This window comes from Parus major, chromosome 1, assembly GCF_001522545.3.
Source record: "Parus major isolate Abel chromosome 1, Parus_major1.1, whole genome shotgun sequence".
Lineage (NCBI taxonomy): Eukaryota > Metazoa > Chordata > Aves > Passeriformes > Paridae > Parus > Parus major.
In genome coordinates this window covers 38,918,026-38,942,796 of record NC_031768.1, presented here as the reverse complement: position 1 = coordinate 38,942,796, position 24,771 = coordinate 38,918,026, and the positions used below count along the sequence as shown (strand labels likewise).

The 24,771-nt window shown below is 39.8% G+C and overlaps 2 protein-coding genes across 3 annotated transcripts in view; one reads left to right on the top strand and one right to left on the bottom strand.

The window, feature by feature from the left end:
- The first annotated feature begins 2,159 nt into the window (after positions 1-2,159).
- UBAC2 (UBA domain containing 2) overlaps positions 2,160-24,771 on the top strand; it is an 84,803-nt gene continuing 62,191 nt past the window's right edge. The window contains exons 1-4 of one of the 2 annotated variants that reach the window (XM_033514002.1): positions 2,160-2,279; positions 10,875-11,002; positions 13,491-13,610; positions 14,043-14,149. In XM_033514002.1, the coding sequence (XP_033369893.1) occupies positions 2,249-2,279; positions 10,875-11,002; positions 13,491-13,610; positions 14,043-14,149 (386 nt within the window). In that variant the 5' untranslated portion in view covers positions 2,160-2,248. The remainder of the gene's footprint in view (positions 2,280-10,874; positions 11,003-13,490; positions 13,611-14,042; positions 14,150-24,771) is intronic. The other variant, XM_015630900.3, reaches the window with a different exon arrangement.
- GPR18 (G protein-coupled receptor 18) lies at positions 15,235-20,122 on the bottom strand. Its single transcript, XM_015630914.2, has 2 exons — positions 20,016-20,122; positions 15,235-16,742 (listed from the first exon to the last, which is right to left on the bottom strand). Exon 2 carries the CDS (start codon positions 16,696-16,698, stop codon positions 15,733-15,735), a length of 966 nt encoding a protein of 321 aa, XP_015486400.1. The 5' UTR covers positions 16,699-16,742; positions 20,016-20,122; the 3' UTR covers positions 15,235-15,732.

Below are 24,771 nucleotides of genomic sequence, written 5' to 3'. Positions count from 1 at the left end.
ATGACTTGAATCCAATTCCAGTGCCTGACGTTGCAGAGGAGAATCCCTCTAATATGATTACCTTGCAGGACATCAATCTAGGGAAATCCTCAAAACCGAGCCTATGAAACAGGAAAACACTAGGTCTTGGCTCTAAGGACTGTGAACTTCTAAATAATGATTGCTCTGTCAGTCAGTTATGTGAGACTGAAAAGAAATAAAAGCAAGCTTTATCTTCAGCACTGAACATTCCTAAGCCTATTACACAGGCAGTACTGCGAAAGTTTTCAGGTTTTATCCTCACCTATAGTAAAGGCAGATCCACAAAAAGGCTTAATTACTTTAAGTGGAGGTTAGTCAAAAAAGTTCAAAATGGTAATTAATTAAACCATGAGAACCTCATTAGATCCCTAAAGCTTCAGGAGGCACCCAAGCTTTTCCCAAAGTGGTTTCATGCTAGAACTATTACAAGCTTTGCACCGCCTTATTTACCTTCCATTCCTTAGAAATGGGGGTTGCCTGTCACTTCTGTGTGGTTTCAGGCATTCAGCAGTGCTCTGGCAAGACAGAGTTTGCATATGTAGCATACAGCAGCCAGAGTCATTTGCATTTGAAAGAAAGAAGGAAAATTTCTGTAGCAAATAATTTCTTCCAGCTGTGCTTTAACAGCAGAGAATAAGCTGGTTGTCTGTGGCCAAAGACACAAAGTACACGATAGGTTTCATGCTGTGAATCCAATTTGGATTCTCTTCAGAAGAAAGAACCTCAGCTTGGGATAAGTCGGGATTTCCAATGTGCTATCTCTTTGTCTCTTCCTCCTGGCTGATTTAGACATACCTCCTGCTCTGTGAGAGGATTGTGAGTCCAAATCCCACCTGCCTGATGCAGGCCTTGTACAGAGAGGACCAGTGAGCAACAGAAATATGAAGTTAGTGCTGGAAATTGGCCATTTAAAAAAAAATAAATATGCTGATTTTAGCTGAAGCCTTTGTGGACCAAAGCATAAAGTCTTTTTATGTCCCCTTGGCAGTGTTTAAAAGATTATGTTTACAAAGATTCAGGAACTCAGCATTTCTGAGTGCTAGCTAATAGTTGCATTTGAATGCAAATATTAAAATGCATTTTTATGTTATATATATAAAACAAAATTTTTGGAATATAAGAGAAGTATGACTTACCTAAAATTTTTTACTATTGGTTGCCCACTTAAAAATTGTTACATAGCTGACAAGTCACATTTTTCAGTTCCAGAGTGGCACTTGTTTTTAGTGTTGTACTGCAGTAAGGTAAATGTGACTTTGAGGCCCACAGTTCTGACACCACATGAACACAAAATGCACACACCTTTTTAAATGCCTAACACAACTTACTTCAGTGAAGTCTGATTTCTATATTTACATTGAAAATGTCAGTGAAATTTGGTGCCCTAATAGTTTCACCCTTATGATACCACATCTCCTATGAAATCGGGAATTTGGCTCACCTCATACTGGGTGCCTACCATGCTGTTAGAGAGGTGGTGTCTGATGTGCCATTAGAACTTGTGGTGATCTGTTCACTGCGGTCCCTTGGTGGCGCCTGGGGAGCAATTAATTAGATCCTAAAGCAGACACCTTCATTTGGCCACCCGAGAAGCTCTCCAGACTCCGTCTGTATTGACTCTGTCTCCGTTAGCTGCAATGACAGCTTACCCACGGCTCCTAACGAGACATTTACCTGCTGGACACCCCAAATTAGGGTGAGCCTCGAGGGACGGAGTTTTCCAAAGTGTAAGGAGTCAAGTCACCTCCAAATTTAAAATTTAAATCGTGTTGAATCACGAAATCACAGAATAGTTAGGGCTGGACGCGGCCTCTGGAGATCGCTTAGTCCAACGCCCCAGCCAAGGCAAGGTCACCCCGAGCAGGTGACACAGGAATGTGTCCAGGTGGGTTTTGAAAGTGTCCAGAGAGGGAGACCTCACGCCCTCTCTGGGCAGCCTGTCCCAGTGCTCTGCCACCCTCAGTGGCAAAAAGTTTTCCCTTTCTGAAGACAGGAGTAATTACAGATAGCACACTCACACCGAAGCGCCCCCCGCGCCCCCCCCCCGCCCGCCCGGCGGGCCCGGCAGGGGGCGCCGCCCGGTCGCCTGGCGGCGGCGTTTGGCCCATCGCGGCCGCCTTAGCCCTCCCCAGCCCCGGCCCCGGCCCGCCGCGGCTCCTCAGGGGCTGCCCGACCTCGGGGGCTCCGCCAGCCGCGCCCGCCGGCCGGGCCGGGCCGGGCCGCTGCCATGTTCACCAGCACCGGCTCCAACGGGTTCTGTGAGTACCGGCCCAGCCGCGGTCCGGGGAGGGCGGCGGCCAGGGGTGGGAGCGCGGGCGGCGCTGCCGCCGGCGGCCCCGGGGGAGCCGCTGGCTTCGGTCCCTTCTTGGCTGGACTTTTAAACTACGTGACGGCGGGAGGAGCGGCGGGTGTGTCTGTGGATGTGTCTGTGTGTGTGTATATCTGACTGTGGATGTGTCTCTGTGTGTTTATATGCATTTGCCTACATCGATATAGACCTCTATGCCAAGATACGTATCAGAAAAAGCAAAAAACCCTCTTTCCTTAATGTGAAATGAAACTTGGTTGTGAAGACCAGTTTCTTGATAAGGCAAACGTAAGGACTAGCGTACCCCTAGCTCTGCTTAGCTTTATTTTTACGTACAGCGCATGTAAATAATTTCATGTCCCGGTGCTACCTGAACTGACTTCACAGGTATCTAGGGCTGGCTCTGAGCTGGTTTACAGGACAGAGAATCTGCAGCGTCTGGAAGCAGTGGTGAGGAGCTGGTCTGGCTGCGGTGTGGACTTGGGCACCACAGTCCTAAGAGCAGGCGAGGACAAATGATAAGTCAAAGCTTTGCTGACTAACTGCGTGCTTCATACGAAATGGGAGGGAGTGTCCGTCTGCTGAAGGGCAGGAAGGCTCTACAGGGATATCTGAAGAGGCTGGATCAATGGGCCGAGACCCAACACTAGGAGGTTCAGAAAGGTCAAGTACGGGGTCCTGCACTTGGGCTGCAGCCACCCCAAGCAGCACTACAGATCTGGAGAAGAGTGGCTGGAAAACTGCCTGGAGGAAAACGGCTTGGTGCTGGTTGACAGCCAGCTGAACGTGAGTCACTGTGCCCAGGTGGCCAAGAAGGCCAGTGTCATCCTGGTCTGCATCAGCAATAGAGTGGCCAGCAGGACAAGGGCAGTGATTGTCCTTCAGTACTCAGCACTGGTGAAGACACACCTCGGACACTGTCCAGTTCTGTGCCTCTCAATTTAGGAAGGACATCGGGTGCTGTCACATGTCCAGAGAAGGGCAGTGAAGCTGATGAAGCCTCTGGAATGCATGTCCTATGAGGAGTGGGTGAGGGAGCTAGGGTTATTTTGCCTAGAGAAAGGGAGCTTCAGGGAAGATCTTAGCAATCTTTACAAATACCTGAAAGGAAGCAAAGTGGGGGTTGGCCTCTTCTCCCAGGTAACCAGTGACAGGACAAGATGAGAGGACTTAGCGTCAAGCAGTACCAGGGGAGGCTCAGGTTGGATATTGGGAGGAATTTCTGTACAAAAAGGATAATTAGATACTGGAATGGGCTGCCCAAGGAGGTGGTGGAATCACTGTCCCTGGAGGTGTTTAAGAAAAGACTGGAATGTAGAACTCAGTGCCATGGTCTCGTTAACAAGATGGTGTTTGGTCACAGGTTGGACTTGATGATCTCAGAGGTCTTTTCCAACTTAATTGATTCTGTGAAATATGTTTGAGTGTGAAAGCACCCTCTGACTAGGGGGAATAATTCTGGCATTTAAGAAGATATTAGTTGTAGCAATACATTTTGTATGAGGAATCCAAAGAAGGTAAGAGTGTTTTTTCAGTTGGATCTGATAATACTCTACCTTGATTTGCAGCTCCTGATTTTTCATCCCTCCCTGTGTCCCCCAGTAGATACTGTAGACTGGCTTTTCAATGGCATGTGTCTGTGTATAATTCTATGAGAAAGAATGTAGGAGGAAGAGTAAGAGTATCCTTTTTAGACTGAATGGGTGGAAAGTCATGGTCAGTATTTACAAGTTTTTCCAGGTTTTGTCCATCAGAAGGATGAGTGGGAAATGGTTATCATAAGAAACATATTTGTGGTAGGGAAGAAACTTAGACAATATGTTATTCTGCAGAAAGAAAATAGTAGAATCATAGAATAGCCTGATCTGAAAAAGGATTATCTAAAGTCCAGCTTCTGGCCCTGCACAGGACAGCACAAGAATCACACACCATGTGCCTGAGAGTATTGTACAAATGCTTCTTGAACTGTGTCAAGCTGGTGCTGTGACCACTTCACTGGGGAGCCTGTTCCAGTGCCTGGTCACTCTCTAAGTAAAGAGCCTTTCTAACCTAAACCTTTCCTGACACAGCTCAGTGTTGTACTTTTATTTTTCCTTCTCAAAAGTTAATCTTTCAGTTCTTACTGAACTTACCTGTTGACCTAAAGTGTCTTTTTTTACAGTAAGAATTGGCTGGTACAGGTGCACTGACAAACTCCAGTGGAGGCATGGTTTTAGGTGCAGTGACGTATGCTCACCTAGGGCATGACTATGGCAGTTGCAGGTGTCCCTGTGCCCTCAGACTTGTTTCTGTGTGTGTAGCAAAAGTTGCTGCAGTAGCAGCAGGGGTGTGGGATTCTGTCACTGATGCACAGAATCTGATGGTTCAGGTAATTAATGAATTGTTGGCTGATGTTGCACCAGGGAACTGTACGTGTGTGTTCTACCCCTGGGGCTTGGTAACCTCTGGCAGAAGGCAGTGCTGGTGGATAATGGGAACTGTATCAGTGACCCTGAATAAAATAAGTGGACACCTGGTTCAGCAGCAATAACAATAATCATACTAGGTCACACTGAAGGCTCCTGCAGCCTGCTGTGCCATCTCTGACAGACTGATTGACATCTGTAATGTTGGGACAAGGAGATGTAAATGTAAAAATAAACATACCTGGTACATGGTACAATTGTGAGATAGGGAAGCCAGGAAACAAAGGACACCACCTTTTAAAAGGACAAAGACAGTTTGCCCTTGCTGTGGAAACTGTTTCTGTTATCTGGAATATTGGAGGAGCTGGTATGCTCTGGAAAAAAGAGCCAGTGGCTCTGGATACTAGCAGGAGACACAGCACAGACATGTGCTAATGGCTTATCAGAGCACTAACTCAGTTCAGCTGACTTGTCAAAGAGCATTGGAGTGCCATCGTGGCAGCACCTGGCTTTAGGTGTGCTTGAGATGTGGGCTGTGGTGCCAGACCCAGGCTGGTTGCTTCTGTTGCAGTCTGCTGGCAGGTTCTGTCCTGTGAACAATGCTGCTGAAACACTTGAGCAGTTCTGCAAGGGCTCACATGAGTGTGTGAATGGCCTGGCTGTTTGCTTTACTCTAGTGCTGCTTGGTTTGCCAAGAGGCTCCATCCCAGGAGCAAAGTATGATACACAGGAAGGCTTTCCATTATAAGACACAACAGCCTTTACCAACAGTTTAAACCAGTTAGACCAACATGAAATCTTTCTGCAGATACTGTAATATTCCCTCCCAATATTCTTTGTGCTGTTTATGTACTGCACAGGAGTCTAGTAGGAAAGCCTATTAAGAGTTAGTCATTATTAGGGTAAAACTTGAGTCATTCTTTTAAAGCGTGTACATTTGTTACATCTGGAAAATATTTGACTACTTTGACTGCTGCACACAAGCTATTTTTTGTAGTAGGAGCGAGGAGAACCCTTTGAACTCCCTAGTGCAACTTAGGCTTTTACCTCTGTGAACCTTGTAGTGCAGTGCTAGCAAATTGTTAAAAATCCCCAAGGCAGGAAGGGATCTCTGTGCTCCTCTGCTTGCATAAGTGGCAGGACTGAACTCTGTTGTGCAGAGGCGTCAGGAAAATAATAAAGCTATGTAAATTAATGCTTTGTGGTATGAGTGAAGGAAAAATGAAGCATGTACTGAATACATAAGACTTTTATGCATTACACTATTATGCAGTACAGTTCTATATGGGAAAGCAAATTAGCTTGTACATCAGCATGCCACAGTGTAGCCTGGTTAGCTTGAGCCCTGGGAGCAGCATAGCATTGACCACAAAACTCTGGCTATTCTGCTTCTGCACAGCTAGTTCATTTCATTTCAAGCTTGTGTGGGGGTGTCCACATGGTCAGTCTTTTGTAGCCATACGTGATATTTCTGACAGTGTACACTAAAAGTAGTATGGTAACATGGCTCTCTGGTTGGAAGGAAGAAAAGTCTGCTGAATGGAGTGAATATTTTTGTTACTTTCAACTTGATTCAATTTCTGTTTCAAATGTTGCTTTTATAAACAAAGGTTTTATTTTTTTTTCTTTTTGCGTCTTCTTTTTTTTTTTTTAAATAGTTTTTGACCTAAGCTCCACCTAGCAGTTTTCTGAGCAGTAAGTGCATAGGCAAGTGATTTGATTACAGTCTTACCTGTGCCTTTAGAAAACAGATTTAAAGCATGATCACAGGTTTCTCTATTAACTTTCTTAATACTAGTATTATTCACCTCTCAGCTTCTGGATTGAATTTAGAAACATTTGGTGAAAAACTGTTCCTGCAGTGATACTCTGTTTTCACTTGCAAACAAACATCTCTGATGGCTGGTGAGCCTGCTGCAGGTTATTGGACAGGTCTTGAAATACAATAGAATATTATCTGCGTGATGCTTTAGTGCAGGAAAAACAACCCCCCAAAATGCAGATTCTGTAAGTGCATTTGGGAAGTACTGTGCATTCAGATGCATATCAGTTACGGTTTAATTCACAGATCTTGTGTATAAGCATTTAAAAACTGGTTTGTGGGTATTTTGTGCCATTATAGTAGCCCCCAGCAGTTAATTGTCTGTTTGAAAGTGATGTGCCTGCCTTAGACCAGCTGGGTTTGGGAAAGTTGCGGACGATAGTGGAAAAAGAGTTGTTACACAGCATGTTTTGTCTGCAGCTGTGGTGTAAGCTCAGTAGGGATCCCCACAGAAATTGCCCTGAGCTAATCTGAGCTTCTGCAGCCACTGCTCATCAGCTGGCTCATCACTTCACATCAGCTGGCAATGAGATCCTCTCCCAAGTCAACACTTGAATCTTGAGCCTGGAATAGCAGTCCCAGGGATGAAGTTGTTCCTGCAAGGGCTCTTCTGCAACAGTAGCTTGGTCTGGCTGCCTGTTTTGCTATGCCCATCTGCTGTCTCTTCACCAGTGAGTAGTGAACAGGCAGGGACAAAAACTGTAGCTGCTGTAGCTTCTCATTCTTGCCATTAGTGCAGTGGTGATTGCTGAAGCTGTAACTCTGGCAGCTGTGCCATAAACCTCCCCCTCTGTTTGTGACAGATGGACACTTGGATCCTTTACTCTCTATATTTTAAAAGAGGCATTGGCAGCCAGCAACATAGTAGGTTGTGGGAGGAGAGGATCTGTGGGCTTTGTAAAAAGTGCAGGGGTGGAATGTGGAGGCTTAGAAGTGGTTTTGTCGTTTATGTGACATTTTAGATCAACTTTGCATTGCATACTTGGTAGCATGAAGGCTGGGACACTTGCCCATGAGATGATGAGGGCAGTTTTGGGGGAGAACTTCTCCATTGCACCAGGCAGAAGCAAAGATCTGTAGTGGAGGCTAATTCCTTGCTCTTCATCATAGCATGGACATATTCTGCTGGTTATTAACAAGATTTCTCTGTGTACTTAGTTGGATGCTCAGTAGATGTGTTCCAGCACCAGTAACCAGTAACAGGTGTAACTACCTGTTGTTTGAAAGAAATGCCACTTAAGGAGTACTTCGGGATTGCAAATATATTCCAAGATCTTTGAAGACAGTATTTGATATATTTTAACTTTCAAGGTCAAAATGAGTGTTTATCCTCTCCTTCTTCTTTCTCTATGTGGTATGAAGTGTGTTTTCTCCTTCTTGTGCACATTTGCATGGATGCTGCCAGCAGACTGGTGCCCTGGTAGGTTTGTGGTAACTATTTCCATCTCACACATGGTCACACATTCATTGGATTAGAATTCTACTTTCTAAATTTTAGCTTTGCATTGTAAGTAAGCAATTTGACTTGGAAGTCAGAATGCCCAATTGTGCAAAATCTGGCACTGTTTGTGATTTTTGGTCTGACGTGGTTGAGGCATTCCACAGCATTGGGAAGGTTGCTCCTTCCCCATGACCTCACAGCCGTCCTTGAGAAGGATCTATATGCTGCTGAGGGACAGAGCAAACTGCTGCACTGTGCACTTGGAAAAAGAATTTCAGAGGATATATTATTATATTTTTCGAGTTCACCAGACAAGAATAAACTTCTCAACCATGATGACGTTAAGAGAAGCTGGAGAGTAGAAGTTTCCATCACTCACACAATGTTCCCTCTGGGTGACAGTCAGATTCATGGTTTAGTTGCTTCTGTGGTTTTTCACTTGATGACATGTCTAATAATAAGTGCTTTTCCTCTGTATCAGGGTTTAAAGTATCTAAGTTGAAAGCTAAAAGGAGGCTCTAAATAAAAATGTGTGTTCACACTTCTGGAGAAAACAGATAAGGTTCTGTTGGTTATTTTTAAAAGCATTCAAATTAGGAATTAACTTGATAGGATAAAGTATTTCAAGTGTATATTACCTGTAATGTAAAAATGATCTAACAATAAAAAAATTGCAGTAAAATCTATATATTAAACCTATATAGAAAAATACAGTCATGATGGGATATCTAGGGACTTTGTTGTCTGTCATGTGTGTCTGTGGTAATGTGATCCTTAGGTAAAAAGTTTTATAGGATTAATAAGTTCTTGTGAAAATGTCTTAAAATTAATGAAATAATGTAAATGCATTTGATAGTAAGATAACAATTTTAATCAAACTTTGTTTCAGAAATGTTTGCTGTTTTGACTATTACAATTCTTACGAATTAGGCTGTACTTCCATGTATGAAAAAATTGTATCCTGATTATAAAATTGACCTTTAACTAAGTTAACTGAGGGAATATTGCTTGAGGTTTCAAATGAATATGTGTATGCATTGTCTGCATAGTAGCTTTCAGGAAGCTCCAGCTTCTTATTTCTCCCCAGAGTTGTACAGTACTCTGGTGGTTTTGAAAAGCCCAACTGAACCAGAGGAATGAATAATTTAAAAAAACATGGATGTCTAAAGAATATAGACTTTATTTCTGGAGAGAAAAAAACCAAAAAAACCCAAAGAAAGATACTAGATTGAAATGTAGATGATTTTCATGCATTAAAAAGAAGAATCAGCCAGACTTTCTGCCCCGGTGTCTCATACAATCATAAAAGTAGATCTTATATTTAGCGTAATAGCATCAACCTGTGTCAATCCAAGTCACTGCCTAATTTCTATAAAAGGATGGTTCTTCAAAGCCGTACTTGCTTAAATGGAAACTACATGTTTAAATAATGAACTCAAAAGCTATGGGTGTGGACTGAATTAACAGTTTTAAGTACAAGTTTTCATTATGATACACATACATGTGTTTCTTTTACATGGGGAACATCAGAAGACTGCAGACTTCAAGGTGGTGAACAGCTAACAGTGCCCATCTTGATGTCATCAGTTAATACTTGGATGAGGATCATGCCTAAACTATGTAGCAAGAGCCATATTTTCGATGGCAGTGGGATTGTGTCATAATTAAAATCTTCTCTTTGGTGCCTATTGCCATCTGCTTTTTCTAGGAGTTCATTCTTCTAGTGCACAGCAGATGTTGAAAAAATTGTTCATGGTATTCACTTTAATATGGACAGGTAGTAAATGTTTATTGTATTACACTGTTTCATGCAGTTTTGTTCCTCCTGTGCTCCTGCTCTTTACTCCCCATTAGTACTTTTAAAGTAATCTTATTGGTCCTTTTATTATATTAAGAAGAATGATAACAGAGCTATGGATTTTGCAGTATCCTGCAAAAACAGTTGTCTGAAAATGAATGGATTCTGTGCCAAAGCTGAGGTGTTTGGAAAGGAAGTAAATGTGATTCATGTTGCATATGTAGGAAGGAGAAAAGTTATAGAATAAATAATATTTCAGAGTCTCTTGAGTTGTTGGGCAAGAGTTTGTGTTTTATTGCATCAACTGCAATGGGTTAGGGTGAATTGCTGGCTGTGTTCCTGCTGGATATTCTACTTGGCATATTTTAGTAAATGTGAAATGTGTATTGCAGATTTTGCTGTTCTTTGCTAGCTTTCTCCTGAGTGTCCTTTCTGAAAGTCATGCCCCTAGAGGGAAAGAGGTTCTGATGTCACAAACATCCTGATCTAGTAATTTCTTTACAAATAATTTTAATGATTGAATGGAAGGAAGATGAATATTATGTAAACTGACTTAGGTATGTTTCCTTGAATAGTGGATCTAAGGGCAGTGGTGAGAAAGCCCATTTATTATGGTGGTTCCTGCTTCATAGCCTCTAAGAAAAAGCTAATCTTAATCCCTAATGCAATGGAAACAGAAGTATTTGATTAGATGTTCACATATATTTTGCTAGAAAAAAGAGTGATTGTTGTATTTCCTGAAATGCAATTGGGCCTTAGGAGGGCTGTATAGGAGGACATGACCTCTATAGGTGCAAATAACTTACATTTAATTGTAGCCAATTTCATGAGACAATGTTGGAAACAAAATATCTCAGTAATATTTAACTGTCATTAATATCTCTAAACATTTCCTTTGATTAGTGTGTTCTTCCTATCTATTCACAAGTTTTTGACAGCTTGGGAAGTTGTTGAGCTAAAAAGTCAAGGTGGTGTCACTGCTATTATGTCTTCCAGTCACCTGTTTAAATATGTCACTTTTTGAAAGGGGAAGACTTTCCTCTAAAATAGTTTGATTGTTTATTTGTTTTGTCTTTAAGATAAAGCGCCTTTGTCAAAGAGTTTGTTACTAGTCCCAAGTGCCATCTCGATTCTGCTGACTCTGCTCTTCCAACATTATCAGAAGTTCTTTGCGTATAACCTGCAAGCTGTAAAAGAGGATTTTCAGGTAAGAGTCTGTTCACTTTGTATGAAAAGAGACTGCAAACTGTGGTCTTCCATGCAATTTATCCCCACAGTCTGTGCTCTGGTTCTTCCCCTTTGTTCACTGCTGTAGACCAGCTTGTTCTTACCTATTTTTGTATAACCCTAGTATGCTATTTTTTGGAAAACATGAGAAAAACTGATCTGAAACAATCAACATTGCTTTTCACTTCTTTTTCTTGTCTGGGAAATTACTTGGTTTGTGTAATTTTTCCTTTCAGGCATTGGCATTTGGAAACTTGCTGTGAATGAAGTGTGACTTAACCCATTTAATAATATTGTGATATGAATGTCATTATCTTATTGTGCCTAATTGTTGAGATTGAGGAGGGCTATTTTGATTAGGCATGCTGATTTAAATTCTTTATTTTAGCAACAGAGGCCATAACTTTCATTCTCTGTCTAACTGTTGTAGTTAGTTGCAGAAAACTAAACTTTGCCAAATGAATAGAACTGCTGCTTCTAAATTGAAAATTCCAGGTTTTGGATTTCCAAACTCTTCCATGGGGGAGTTTGTCATGCTCCTCAGTAATCGTCTGACTTGGTTAATTTCTTACTCATTCCTGTTTCAAACTAAGATACTCTGTCTTTTAGGTTTTGTATCTTGTGAAGTTTTGTTTTAAAATTAATTAAGGATCCTGTAGTATCAGCTCTGAATGTTGAAATAATGCACTTAAAAGTGGTTAGAGAAGTTCTGCGGGTATTTGTTTTGGGATGTTTTTAATTTTGGAAGTGGCAAACTACTGCTCAGTAGAGAAGGGTCAGCAAATGCCTCTGTTTTTCTTGCCCCAAAGATTTCACAGTTGCATCAAACAAAAGGTATATAGTCAAATTAATGTCTTTGAGGATGCCTAGCCTGTAAGCTTTAAAAAATTATTAGACCTAGCTAGTGCTGCTCTGTGCTACTGGACTCTCTGTAGCCTTTCTTGTCAAGAACAAGGGCTTCATTGTAATAATAAATGACAACTCTGTGAGAGCACTACTCATATTTTTCAAGTGTGTTGCTGATGCTGTGCAGTGAAAATACATAAATAATGTGTGCCTTTTAAAAATGTTACAGCCAAGTGTTTGGGGATGGGAATGAAAAAATCTGAGAAACTATTCAAGTTTTAAATTAAATTTTGTGGGTTTGGGGATTTGTTTATTTGTTTGTTTTGTGATTTGTCTTCAGAGGAATCCTCTCTTTCCATTTGCTTGATCTGCTGAAAAACAGTAATAGCTGCATTTTATTCAAAGAAAACATCTCTGCTGTATCTTAACCATAAACTCTTGCAAGTATCTGTAAAAGCTATGACACTTTTATTGTGGTGCTTTGGGGAATTTGTGAGTTTGGATTTTTTATTTCATGAGATTGTTTCACTTATTGCCACAGCTTTTGGAGCAAGCTATATACTGTATCACTGAGTACCTCTGAGATGAGAGAGAGCAGATTGTTTAACTCCCATCTGGTGCTAATATAACTCCTAAAAGAAAATTGGTTTAGAATAAATTCACCTCCAAGAATGTGTTTAATGGAAAGAATTTTTTTCAGGGGCTGAACAAACATTTTGGATGTTGGATTTTAACACTTCTTAAAGCTGGTAGAGAGCGCACAAATTAAAGTGAACAGTGCATTTAATTTGGAAGGCAAAATATTTACTGTCCAAAAACTGTTCCTTGTTTTCATACAGAGGGCCCTCAAGAGCAATGAAGATGCTGTGTGTAAAAGATCTTCATTACATGATCTATGTATTTTTTAAGCTAGGTAAAGCAAAGAGCAGTAAGGCTAGAAGCCTTTCATAGTCTGTGTCAGGGCGGCTCAGTTAGTGCATGACATGAAATGTTCAACTGCAATGTCATAGCCCTGCCAGCCTCAACTTAGGAGGGGTGGTACTCAGGCTAGGATTTAAAATCAGGCATGTTGACATGGAATAGTGAGAATGGTGAGTGAAATGGATTGGGCCAGTACTCTTTAGTATCTTCATTCATAACTTGGGCAGTAGACAGAGCACTCTCAGCAAGCCTGTGGGTGATGTAAAACTTGGATTTGTAGTTGTTACACCTGTTAATTCTGCAGCTCTTCAGAGGGGAGAAAAGGCTCGATAGGAACCTTAGTTCAGCAAAGGCAAATGCAAGCTCCTGCATCAGAGAGGAGTAACACCATGCACCAGTACAGGCTGTGGGCTGACCTGTTGGAAGTCACACTTTTATTTGTAAGTGTAAACTAGGAACCTGAAAGTGTATTTGAGTTAATTTCAATTGTTTATTTATTTTAACAGTTAGACATCTGCCTTGAAAATATTTTAAAGAGACTTCTTGAACTCTCCATAACATTCTACTCTCTATATTTGCCTCCTTAACTGTGCTGCATTTCTGTTACCTGACTCCAGCATTGCATTCTCTCTGAGCACAAATTCTATAAAGAATTTCCTTGAAGGAAGAGTGGCTTAACATGATGATCATTAACCTTACAGATTTGGAGACTTTTATGTGGAAGAACAATATGTCTTGATTTGAAAGACACATTCTGCAGCAGTCTGCTCATTTACAACTTTAGAATATTTGAAAGAAGATATGGCAGCAGAAAGTTTTCAGTAAGTTCCAGTTTTGGGGTTTTTTTAATAAAAACTTTGCTATACAATTCAGTCTTGTACTCCTGGATGAATACTGCAGTTTTATTTCTAGCATGTTGTATAGAAATATGTGTTAAAGAGTTCTAAATATCATTTGGTTTTAATAAATTTATATTGATAATATCTTGCAGTCAATGGATTATTCTAATTTCTGTTTGCAGCTGTATCAGTCGTAAGATATCAGACCAATCAAATTTAATTTTGGAAACAATCTTACTCTTGATTCTTCAGTATCTAAACAAGTAGACCTGGAATTATGTTGTGTTAAAGATTGAATTTGTCTTAGTTGAACTAGGATAGAGGTTTTCTTTTTTTTTTTTTAATATTTAGAGGTATATTTAAACCTTATTTTGAAACTGTTTAATTGATTCAGATTAACCTTTTTCTTTCCAGTCTTTTTTACTGGGCACTTGGATGCTCTCAGCTTTGTTTGATCTTCTCATTGTAGAAATCACTCAGTATGTATTTGGCATCACCATCAACAGCTTGCCTTCTGGTTTGTAAGTAGCTTCTAATGCATTGGTTATTTTATATATTGTTTCAGGGGATTGTTTTCTGGTGATTTAAAAAATTTTCTTCATGTAACACTTCAAATTGATTTAATCTTCTTTTGAACTGAAGTGTAAAGGTTTTTGGCACAACTATTGAAATTTCAAACATTTATTTCTTAGCTATGAGTTGTTTTTAATTTATAATTTATCCATACAATGATTAGTTTCCAATCAGTCTCATTTCCTCTGTTAACATGATTGCAACATGATTGCAGCACACAAATTAATGTTGTATTTGTTCAGTCTAAATTGTTCGGATCCATTCAATTTGTAAAAACTAGAATCAGGATGTGCTGACTTCTGTCTTAAATCAGAAAGGCAACAGAACTGTAAGTCATGTGCTTTATGTTCACTTTTAAATGCATATGCATTTCATATTGGTATTTTCTATGTTTTTCAAAAATTGAGTGCCAAAGCTTGTTACTCCATTTCATGCTTGCAGTTTTAAGGTGTTCAGGGGTTCAGTTTTGCTTAACCTATGTTTGAGATTTCTGCACTTAATAAAAGATGGGTATGTTACAGTAAAACCACAGAGCTTGCAACCCTTTGTGGTTAAGCTTCTGGCAGCTGAGATCACAGAGACTTGAGTTTCCATTGCTGTACACTCTGAGGTAGTAATAAAAACTCTTGGAGTTAGATTTTTAATATTAAACACTATACTAGACTTTTAAAAAAAATTTCTACTTTTCCAGAGCATCTGTTGAAAGTATCTAAAGACTGATTTATAAAGGACAAAAAGCATGTGTTTGATATTATAAAGACATATTTTTTGTAGCGTGTGAGTATTCAAAAGATTTTGAAAGTTTGAGTAGCTACTGCAGTTACTCATGTTTGTTACCTAGAGTTTGTTGCTGGGACATAGGAAATCATTAATTTCTCCAGACACATTAGCAGCCTATGTGTAAAAAGATACTTTATGCAAAAGTATCAAAAGTGTGCACATGATACCCACAAGTAGGTAATGAACAGTTTGACCATTGTACTCTTTGATGGTATTTTTATGACTGCAGAATGTAGTCAGTTACAAAGAAATCTGAATCAAAAAAGTTTTTAATTAAGTAAAATATAAATTTTACCTACATATGCCTTCTCATTAAGTCATAATAAATTTGATCTTGAGAGAATGAAGTTAATTTTATAAGTGTGGGAGAGACAGTAGTTTCAGGAGCATTTGATTGTACAAATATAAAAAATTAATGTCTCCATTGCATCATAATTCTTCAGTGTTGTATACTTTATTATATTAATAGTCACTTTAACATCTGACAATATTCACAGTCATTTGAGGCGATAAAAGCATTGGAAAGTTTAGCACTCATGCTGGGTTTTAGTTCATTTCAGGTGAAACAGCAAAAGATGTTGAGCAAATAAAAAGACATGCAGTTATTATTCTGATTCTATCATTTTTACAATGCAACAAATATATCTGTTACCTTTGGTTAGAGAACATTCTTCTGTGTGGCCAAGTGCTAGAATTTGGAAAAATAATCACTTTTTACATTGTAAAAGTCCCCTGACATTTTTTTCTCTTTTTATATAATTTCACTGTTCATATTATTGAGTGATCTTACACTTCCAGTTCGAAAACTTTTTCTGCGCACGCTTCGAAGGTAATTGCGATACAGGATTACACTGATGACTCTTGCCTGGAATTGTTTGGAAACAATGTAGTACAGTATAACATCCAAGCATGTACTGAGATTCATGAGAAAGGTGGTAAAGGCTGCCCAGGGATTATAAATTGTATTTTCATCTTGCAGCATCAGGAAGGCAAAGCAAATGTGGAAGGGTACAAAGCAGATGAGTACCTGAGCAATCAGAGTAACTATAATTCTTATGGATCTCTCCTTGGCCTTAGGCTTCAGTTTGGAAGTCTTGCCGTGAATAAAATGATAAATAATGACTAGGTAACACCCCAGCATGATAAATAAGGGAATCAAAAAGAAAAAAATCAAGCGACAAAAATTCAATGTATTTACTTCCTTTAAATGGATGATATCAAGCATTTTCATGCAGGTGGTGAAATTTGAGGCTTGGTCTGGATCAGATCGTAAAAACACCAGTGGAGATGTTGTTGAGAGGGTCATTATCCAGATTCCAGTGCAAGCCAGCACAGCTTTTTTTGTATTTTTTAGTTCTTTGACATGTTTGGGCTGGACAATAGCCATAAATCTGTCTACGCTGATAAAAGCGAGCAGCCACAGAGCAATGGCTGGATAAAACACAGTGAAAGCCCCCATGATCCGGCAGAATGTATCTCCAAAAGGCCACACTTCTGTCCCGTGGTAGATTATCCGAAAAGGCAAGGAAAATATAAAAAGTAGGTCAAGTAATGCGACATTCATCATATATACAGTTATAGTTGTTCTCTTCTTGGTAGTGCAGCTGAACACCCATAGTGCAGTGGCATTCACCAACAATCCCACTGTGAACACAAAGCTGTAGAAGACCAGTGATGCAATCTTGTATTCTTCTGGGTGGGGATTTTCTGGCATCATAGTTTAATTGAACTGAGGAACAGTTGTTGCACACCATAAATACCCTAAAATTAGATAAAATATGGGGAGTTATTCTCGGTCAAATAAAATTTATCTTTAAAAACAAGCAGGAAGATTGTTTTAGGATGGTGTTTAGTGATGAAGCTATTGTTTAGCTTTGAAATGTGCAAGCTTTGTTGCTTTTTCTGACTGCAAATACATTATCATCCTCTGAGGGAAATATATGTATTGTCAGATTTGTGAAAATAGTATTCATAAGTATGTTTTAATAGAATATTTTAATTAGTTAAGGGGCCTTTTAGTATAAGGAATTAAAAAGTCAAGATTGACGTTTCAGGTATGCATCAGTAGCTGATAATTAGATTGAAATAGTTGTATTTGAGCTGTGAGAGCTAATTTCTAAAGAAAATAGTTCTTCAAGCTGTCTTTGTTAAAAAATTCTTGACTAAAACTAGTTATGAATAGAAACAAGTCAGCATGGTACGTAGTGACATTTGGATATGCAGAGTATTGACTTCACCTTTTATCTGTGTAGGACCTACTTAACTCCCAAAAGAACAGGTTGTTGCTCATAAAAGACACTAAAAACTATTTGAGTATCTATGTAGCTTCTAATACAGTGTTTAATCCCAGGGCATTAGAACCACCCACCCAACATACAAATAAAATGAATAGATTAATAGACTTCCTGCTTAAAAAAATAAAAAGAAAGGAAGCAGCACAGTCTCCACCCAGGCCATATGGAAACAGTATTTGTTTTTGGGGAAGAGTTGCTGTCTGGTAGCCAGCTACTCCAGAGGACAGTTATGTTCCTTCATGCAGCTTGGTAATAGGAGCTGGACATCTGAAATTTTACTGTGTAGGCTGAGGTGATGAGAGGTGAAGAAGAGGATCCCTGCTTTGCTCTGGAGTCCATGTGGATGGCAGACCTTAACCTGGTGTTTGCATGAGTGCTTTGTTTAACCCTCACCCCCAGCCCTTTCCTGGCTCTTGCTGTGGTCACAGTTTCATGGCTTTATGTGGGAGGGTTCCTTTTGTCAGGCCTTTTACCCAGTCCTGTGGCAACTTTTTGAAGAGGAGGAGGAACAAGTTAGTTGTTTCTCATCTTCCCACTTGTGACAAACAGCCAAGGAAGTTCTACAGTATCTGTTAGGCACCAGAACCGTTCTCAAGAGCAGAACAGTGCACAATTCCTGTGTGTTTTATCTCCAGAAGTGAAGAAAGCATTAAAAACCAGGTTTATTGTTCCTGCCCATCTAGTTAATGCTTTCTCTGTAATGTTACCAAATACTTTCTCAGTTCTACGTGAATGCATAGGGGATTGAACCAGTGTTTATTAATCTGGCATCCTGGTTTGACACTGGCAAATACCAGCTGCTTTTGAGAAGCATGGAGTAACTAACTTAAATATGACCTGTTAAATATTTATATAGGTTAGTTTCTGCCTTGAAATTTGAGCTTCTGATTTTCTTAAAATTCTCCAGTTTACAGATATAAAAAAAAGTTATGCATGGAAATACTAACCCTTAACTTCAAGGTCTTTTTTTTCAGCTATACAAAACAAAAAAGGTGTGTTTTCTGCTCAGATGAGCACATTAGAACATCCATCAGAATTTATGTTTTGTATGGGAAAAGCTATGTATGTAGTGCAAAAAACAGGTTTTCATCTGTATGAATGCCTCTCAAATTCCTCATTGTGTGAATAACTCCAAAAATAAGAAAAATAAAAGAATTAAAGAATGCTAGCAAACCTTATTGAAGATTAGGTGGCATATGCTAAAAAACATTGTGCATGTGCTGGCAGCATAGTTAAGATACTATCTGGCACACTATTCTACTTCCACTACTGTTGCTCAAACTTGTCCAAATGTTGCTTAATACTTTTCTCCCCCCCCCCCCCCCCACCCTTGCACATTGTGTCTTTTTTGTCTTGTGCTAGCAATTGTGTATGACAATGCAGAACTACCAAGCTCAATATTCTGAGTGGTTTGGCAGGTGAATTGAGTAGTAATGTATAAGACAGGTAGAAGAATTCACTTGAATATTAAGAAAAACCATGGATTTTAGTTTTGGCTCTGTTCTTGTCTCCTTTGGATTTGCAGTGACTGTTTCTGGTCAGGTCATGCTTTTGAAATAACCAGTAGCCTGATGTTGATTGGAAGAGAGGAAGCTGAATAGAAACAATCTGGTGTGATCTTTTGCCCATGCCTTGTTTGCTGGTTTTTTCAAGTTCATGACAGTTTTGAGATATATCAATGTACAGACCTGCTGTAACAAAAAGGGTTTGTTGGGTTTTGTTTTTTAGTGTTTTTTTACTTGGTTGCTGGAGACACTGTTTCCCAACTTTCTGAGTTTAAAGTTAATTTTTAAGAACCTAAAATGTAATGTTTATGTAGGTAAGAAATATTGGCATTTTTAAAAAGCATGAGTTCTGTCTGCATTGATACACAATTGGAGATATTTTGCTTTTTCATCAGTACTTGTCTGCATGGAGTTCAGGTTGATATCTCCCAAGCTGGCCCAGGCAGATCTTCAGGTGCCTCTGGGTGGATGGTTTTGTCCTAGTTGCCATTTTTCATAATGGGAACATTTACCTATTGGTATTGATTAAAGCACTTGCTGAAGAGCCCCTGGAGTCACTGGTTTCTGGAAGACTTGTCTGTGTTAATTCTGAATGATTTCTCTGTTGTTTGTCTGGATGTTTTATCAAGCTTTTAATTTTTTAATTATAACTGACATTCTGAATGTCTAATGTGAATTGTGAAGGCCAGCTAGGTGCCTTGTATGAGAACAAGATGTTCACAGCAAAATCACAATTAAATCTTTTCCTCCAGATTCTTAATGTGAGTTAGGTAACATTGGTTCCACTTAAAGGACCATCTGTGCATCTCTCTTCCCAATCCCCCTTTTTATTTTGTTCCTTATATTTGCTTGCATTGCCCCAAGGGGAACATGGCTTTCAGTGAAGTAGAGACACCACGTATCATGATCTCCTAGTTTTAGTTTCATGGAAACATTTTTCTTTTAGTGATAGATGTACTTACCAATGATTTTATTTATTGCATACTTTTAAAATTTATGTTAAAATCCTGAACAACAGTATTTATGGTACTATGTTTTTACAAATGCAGTCATTTTTCTTTAAATGTTGTTTACAGAATGCTGCTGCTATTTTGAAAGTGCAGTAAAAAATTAAAAGGCTTTTCATTAGTTCTAGAATTAATACCCATGTTCAGCTTCTGACAAAGAAGTCTCTTAGCAACACGTATGAATATCCAAGTTACTTAGTTAGCATGGCATAAGGAGTCATTACTCACCTTTCGTGCTCTACAAAATTTCTTCAGAGATGCTTCTTTCATGGCCCCAAATCTGTAGAAAGTTTAGACTTCCTCTTCTTTGCTCAGCTTCACTTAGCTAAAATAGCTCCTCTTCACAAGCAGGAAACAATGACGTAATCTCGCTACTTTTGAGCTCTTTTATTGGTCATACTTAAAAGTTACTATTTCACATAGGTCTGATGCCTGTGAACTGGTATTTCTATTACCTTTCAACAGTCAACCTTTTATAATATTTCCAGTGTGGTCAGACTGGGTTGTTGTACTACGTATCTTTTCAACTTTTAAATGTTTGTGGTATAATGAAAGCATATTTTATGTTAAAGTTTCCATAAAAAGGTATCTGCAAGAATACGCATCTTGGTTGTGCATAAGTTTCTAATAAGCACAATGTAAATGTATTTTCAGTAGAGCATAGTCCGGTAGATTTTTTGTGGAAATCCCCATTTTATTTATATTGCCTTAGATCGTAGTCAGTTTGAAAGTGACAGAAGGTCACTGCATTTGAAATGAGAAGTTTGATTCACTTGAATACACAACTTTGTATTTGCCTGTACTTAGAACATATTATCAACACAGGAGCAATACTTCTATATTTTTTTTGCTGTCTAAATTAATAACGTGCTTATTAGAGAGCTTTGCCAAAAAATGCTGTATGAAAAGAGGTTTTAGTCTGTGTAAAGATGGAGTAAAATCTCTCAGCTGTGTCACTGCTACAGACATCTTAGGTGGGATGGGAGTATTCACAAAGGATTATATGTAAAGAAGACTAACTTCCTATGTTTCCTCTTTGTCAGCTTGGAAAAAAGATCTACCCTTTAGAAAAGCCATTCAGAGAAGGAGCTCATTCCATATTCTCGGTAGAGTGCTTGTTGCTTCAGGTCTCTGGCTGTCTTTGGGAGGTGGTAGCAAAGAGCTCTGTGTTGAGTAGAGGAGCAATAATGTTTTGGTCTCCACCTGACATGTCAACAAGAATTTGCCAGGATGTTCACTTGGTGCCAGAAGCAACAAAGTCCTGCAGTTCAGAAATAGCCAGAATCGGGTTTGTTTGTGGGAACATCTTTCTTCACTGACTGTAAAAGTAATGTAGGTAGGTGATCCTCACTTAGTGCTCAAGGTAACTTCTGGGAAAAGAAGCCGGTCTCTACTGGAGTCATGTAATTTATCTCAGCTAAATGGGTTTGTGTGAGCATGTAGATGTCTATATAAGTCAGTGTGATGGTTAAAATAATTAGAGGGAGGGACCTGGATTTGATTTTTTGTGTGTAGATTACCTTTAAGTACTTATTTTTTTCCTGTTTAGGTGAACTAATATAAAACTTGGTTTTTTTGTGATCATTCCAAAGGCCTTTTAAGTGCAGTGAGCTGCAAATCCTACCCAGATCACCCTAGAGAAATATAAATCTATTTAAAAGTGGTTAATGTTTTAGGACTAAGGAGTATCTTAACAGGACTAACCAGTGCTGAAAACTCTAGTGGCTTTATCATTAGTAGAGACGCTCCAGAGCATGCTTCAGCAGAACAAAGCACTGTTTTCAACTGTTAAGTGAAAGATTGGTGAAATTCAGTGTCATATGTGTGTCTTCTGGAAGAGAAGAACTGGACTTTTGAACTCTCCTAAGCAAGAGTACTTTATTTTAGGGAAAAAAATACAGAAGTGTGGATGCACCTTCCAAGCTGAACTGCACTGTGAATATGCCAAAACAGGCAAGTGGACAGGCAGTGCTTCCCTTAGCAAAAGAGGAAGTACAAACGTGATTCTGGGTTTAATGGAAAGTAGGCAGGTGTTGAGTTTGGGATCAGAGAACCTATATGCTGTGAGTTGTCCCTTGGCTTGTTGTCTTCTTGAGGGAGGGTGGGAAATGTACCTCTTGTATCTGCCTCGTTTTGTCTGGAGGGTGGCTGATGTTCTGACCCTGCATGGGAGGTCATGCCTTGTGAGAGCAGCTGGAATCAAATCCCACAGTTTACACAGGTGGCTAACAGCAGCCCAGTTGAGTTTGCTGGCAGCTTAGCCATCCATCTGGTTTGCTGCAGCATGTCAGTCTGTGTTCTGCTTTCACTCAGGCTTTTCACAGCCTTTCTGGTGGAGAAGAAGCAGCAAGGCTGCCTCTGCTGCTTGTAGGCTGACAGGCCTTCCCCCAAGGCATGGAGGGGTAGTTCTGTTTGGCAGCAGTAGGCTGAAAAGAGGTGTTTGCAGTACCAGCAGGTGCATACTGTTTCTCTAGCTGCTCAGCTGGCTGTAGCTGCAGGGTGATAAGCATTTGGAGGTGAACACCCAAGTCAAAAGTAGCACTGCTTGTGGTTTGCCAGAGGCATTGGGCTGCTCTGCAGTGCTGCATTCTCCTATTACTTTGGTTTCTGCTGTAGGAAGCACCTGGCTCTATTTTTATTTCCTTTGCTGTTTTTACAGCTAGAAGTGAGTGCCTTGTGTTGGTTACCTTCAGATGGATGAGTACTTCATCTGCTCCGGCTTCTACTGAATTAAATGCTCAGTTCCATCTGGGGTCTTCTTTTGCTATTCTGAAGTTTGATCAGTAGACAAGGTAATTTTAGTTGCATTATGTTGTGCTAAAGATGGCTTTAAGTAGTTAAAAGCTAAGCCAATGTACTTCCTGTCTGAGGATAAGGCAGAGGGCATGTGGTCTGTTACGGTGCCTTCACTAACTGGCAGTAAGCCTCAGAAGAAATGAGTTTGGTCACTTGCAACAACCTCGAAGTGTAGCACTGAAGAAATTGTCTTCATGATGTTGCTTTTGCAGAATTAATGTATTGCCGGGTCTTTCATGGGTTTAGTCATGCTACAGAAAAGTCTGTTTTACCTTTTCACTTACTGTGTAATGTTAGCTTTGTCCAGCTGATATAGAGAAGTTCTGCACACAGTGGGACAGGATTACCCTCTGCTTCAGTTTGGTAGGGACCTGGCTTGAGCTCATGTTGTTCTTCTCCTTTCAAACTTTCCACCTTTTGGATCTGTTGAAAAGAAAGAACTGAGGCTTCTTGCATGGTTCAGTGCACCAGTGGTGCAGGAAGTAACTCTCCCATGTCAGTTTGTTAACTTACTGGCTTGCTGTTGTGGGTGAGTTCACATGCAGTTTTGGGTTACTGTTCTCAACCGTGATGAAAACTGGCTTCATTTTTTATTCCCATACCGTGTTCACCATAGTGAATACTTAAGAATAAACTGCTGGTTAAAAGTTGTCATGGCACTGAATGCATCAAGTTATTGCAGTTGTTTCCAGTTTAGCCATGTGTGTTACTCAGAGGCTGTGTCATGGCATAGCTGTCCCTCCCCTCCCACTCGTCTGGCTGAGGGGGTATAAATGCAGTGTGCAGCAGAGCTGAAGGAATGGAAAAGGAAGCAGCTTAAGAGAGCTGCAGTCTAGTTAGCTGTACCTGACGTCTTATTTACTGTCAGATTTTGCTTTCTCTTCCCTGTTTTGCTAGTATATGGTATGGTTTGAGGAAGGAGCTCTTGTTTTTTTCCCTTTAAAAAACAAAATCAACATTCTGTGTTTCTCCTGGGTTCATTTAGGTATTTTTATTACCTCTTCTACCTTCCCCCCACCCCCCATACAATTTCTAATACAGCCAGGACACACCCTGTGTCACTAAATAGCCTAAAAATATACAGTGCATCTGGCCTGTAGTTCATCTGTTTATCACTGTCAGCCTTTGAAGGAGACAATACTTCAAACCTAAATTAAAATGAAAGTTGCATCTCTGAGATGTCTGTGACAGTGGGGTAGGGGACTAGAGACAGTGGTCTTTTATACACCAGCAATCTCAGAGTGTCCATAGTCTAATATTAGTGGCAAATACTAACACATAGCAAATACAAACACAGCTCCATGCTTGTTGATGAACCCTTTGCCTTTGGCAAATTTCTTAAACTGTTGGGTCTGCTCTGCCTTCATGTATTCTGTTTTTTTGGGAAGCAGCATTTTTAATTTGAAAAGTACACATTTCTCATGAAAGACATTTCATAGTTTTTAAAAACCTGCATGAATGCTTAACTTTTTTATTTTCTTTTTTTTTAAATCTGCATTGTCATGAACTAGTTAGTTGTTTCAGTTTGGAAGTGTCTAGGAGAGGTTTTTTTCCAATCGTCTTTCCTTACTAAGTATGTGGTATGTGATGTTTTTACTATTAAACTGCTCTTAAAGGTCTCAGGTACATAAATAAAACTTGATATGCCTCCCAGGAATAGTGTTAGTGTTTCAAAAGAAATGTCTTTATTTGGAGCTGTACTCAGATTCCTTTGATGAAGTCAAGTGCAGGGGTAGGGAGAGTAGTCCTGACTCCTCCAGAGTTCAGGAGTTTGAACAAGCTCTGTCAGTAACCAGCCCAAGTATATGTTATCAAAAATTAAACAATTAAAAATTTCTACACAGATTTAGCAGACCAGTGAAGGGTTTAATCTAAAGTTCCTGAAGTGAGAGTGAGCTGTTTGAATTAGAATAAGTACTTCAAATTAAAGGGTGCCTTACAGTGTGTTGCCCAGCCCTGGCAGGTAGCTTGCTTTGTGGAAGTGACAGTCTTCTAAAGCTGTTCTGCCTGTGCCACCTGTCCCTGGCACAGATGAACAAGCAGCAGTGTCTTGGGGTTGTGAAGCCTTGGTTTGCTGTGCTGGAGTTGAGGTGACTCAAGAGGGAGCATCAGGATGATAAAGGGGCTGGTATAATCCAGACCAGGACAAAGCAGCCCAGTGCCTGCTGCACATTAGTGCATCTGGTTG

Bases quoted from the DNA above. Each gene is read 5' to 3' on its own strand.
- GPR18 (XM_015630914.2), bottom strand. From the start codon at position 16,698: ATGATGCCAGAAAATCCCCACCCAGAAGAATACAAGATTGCATCACTG.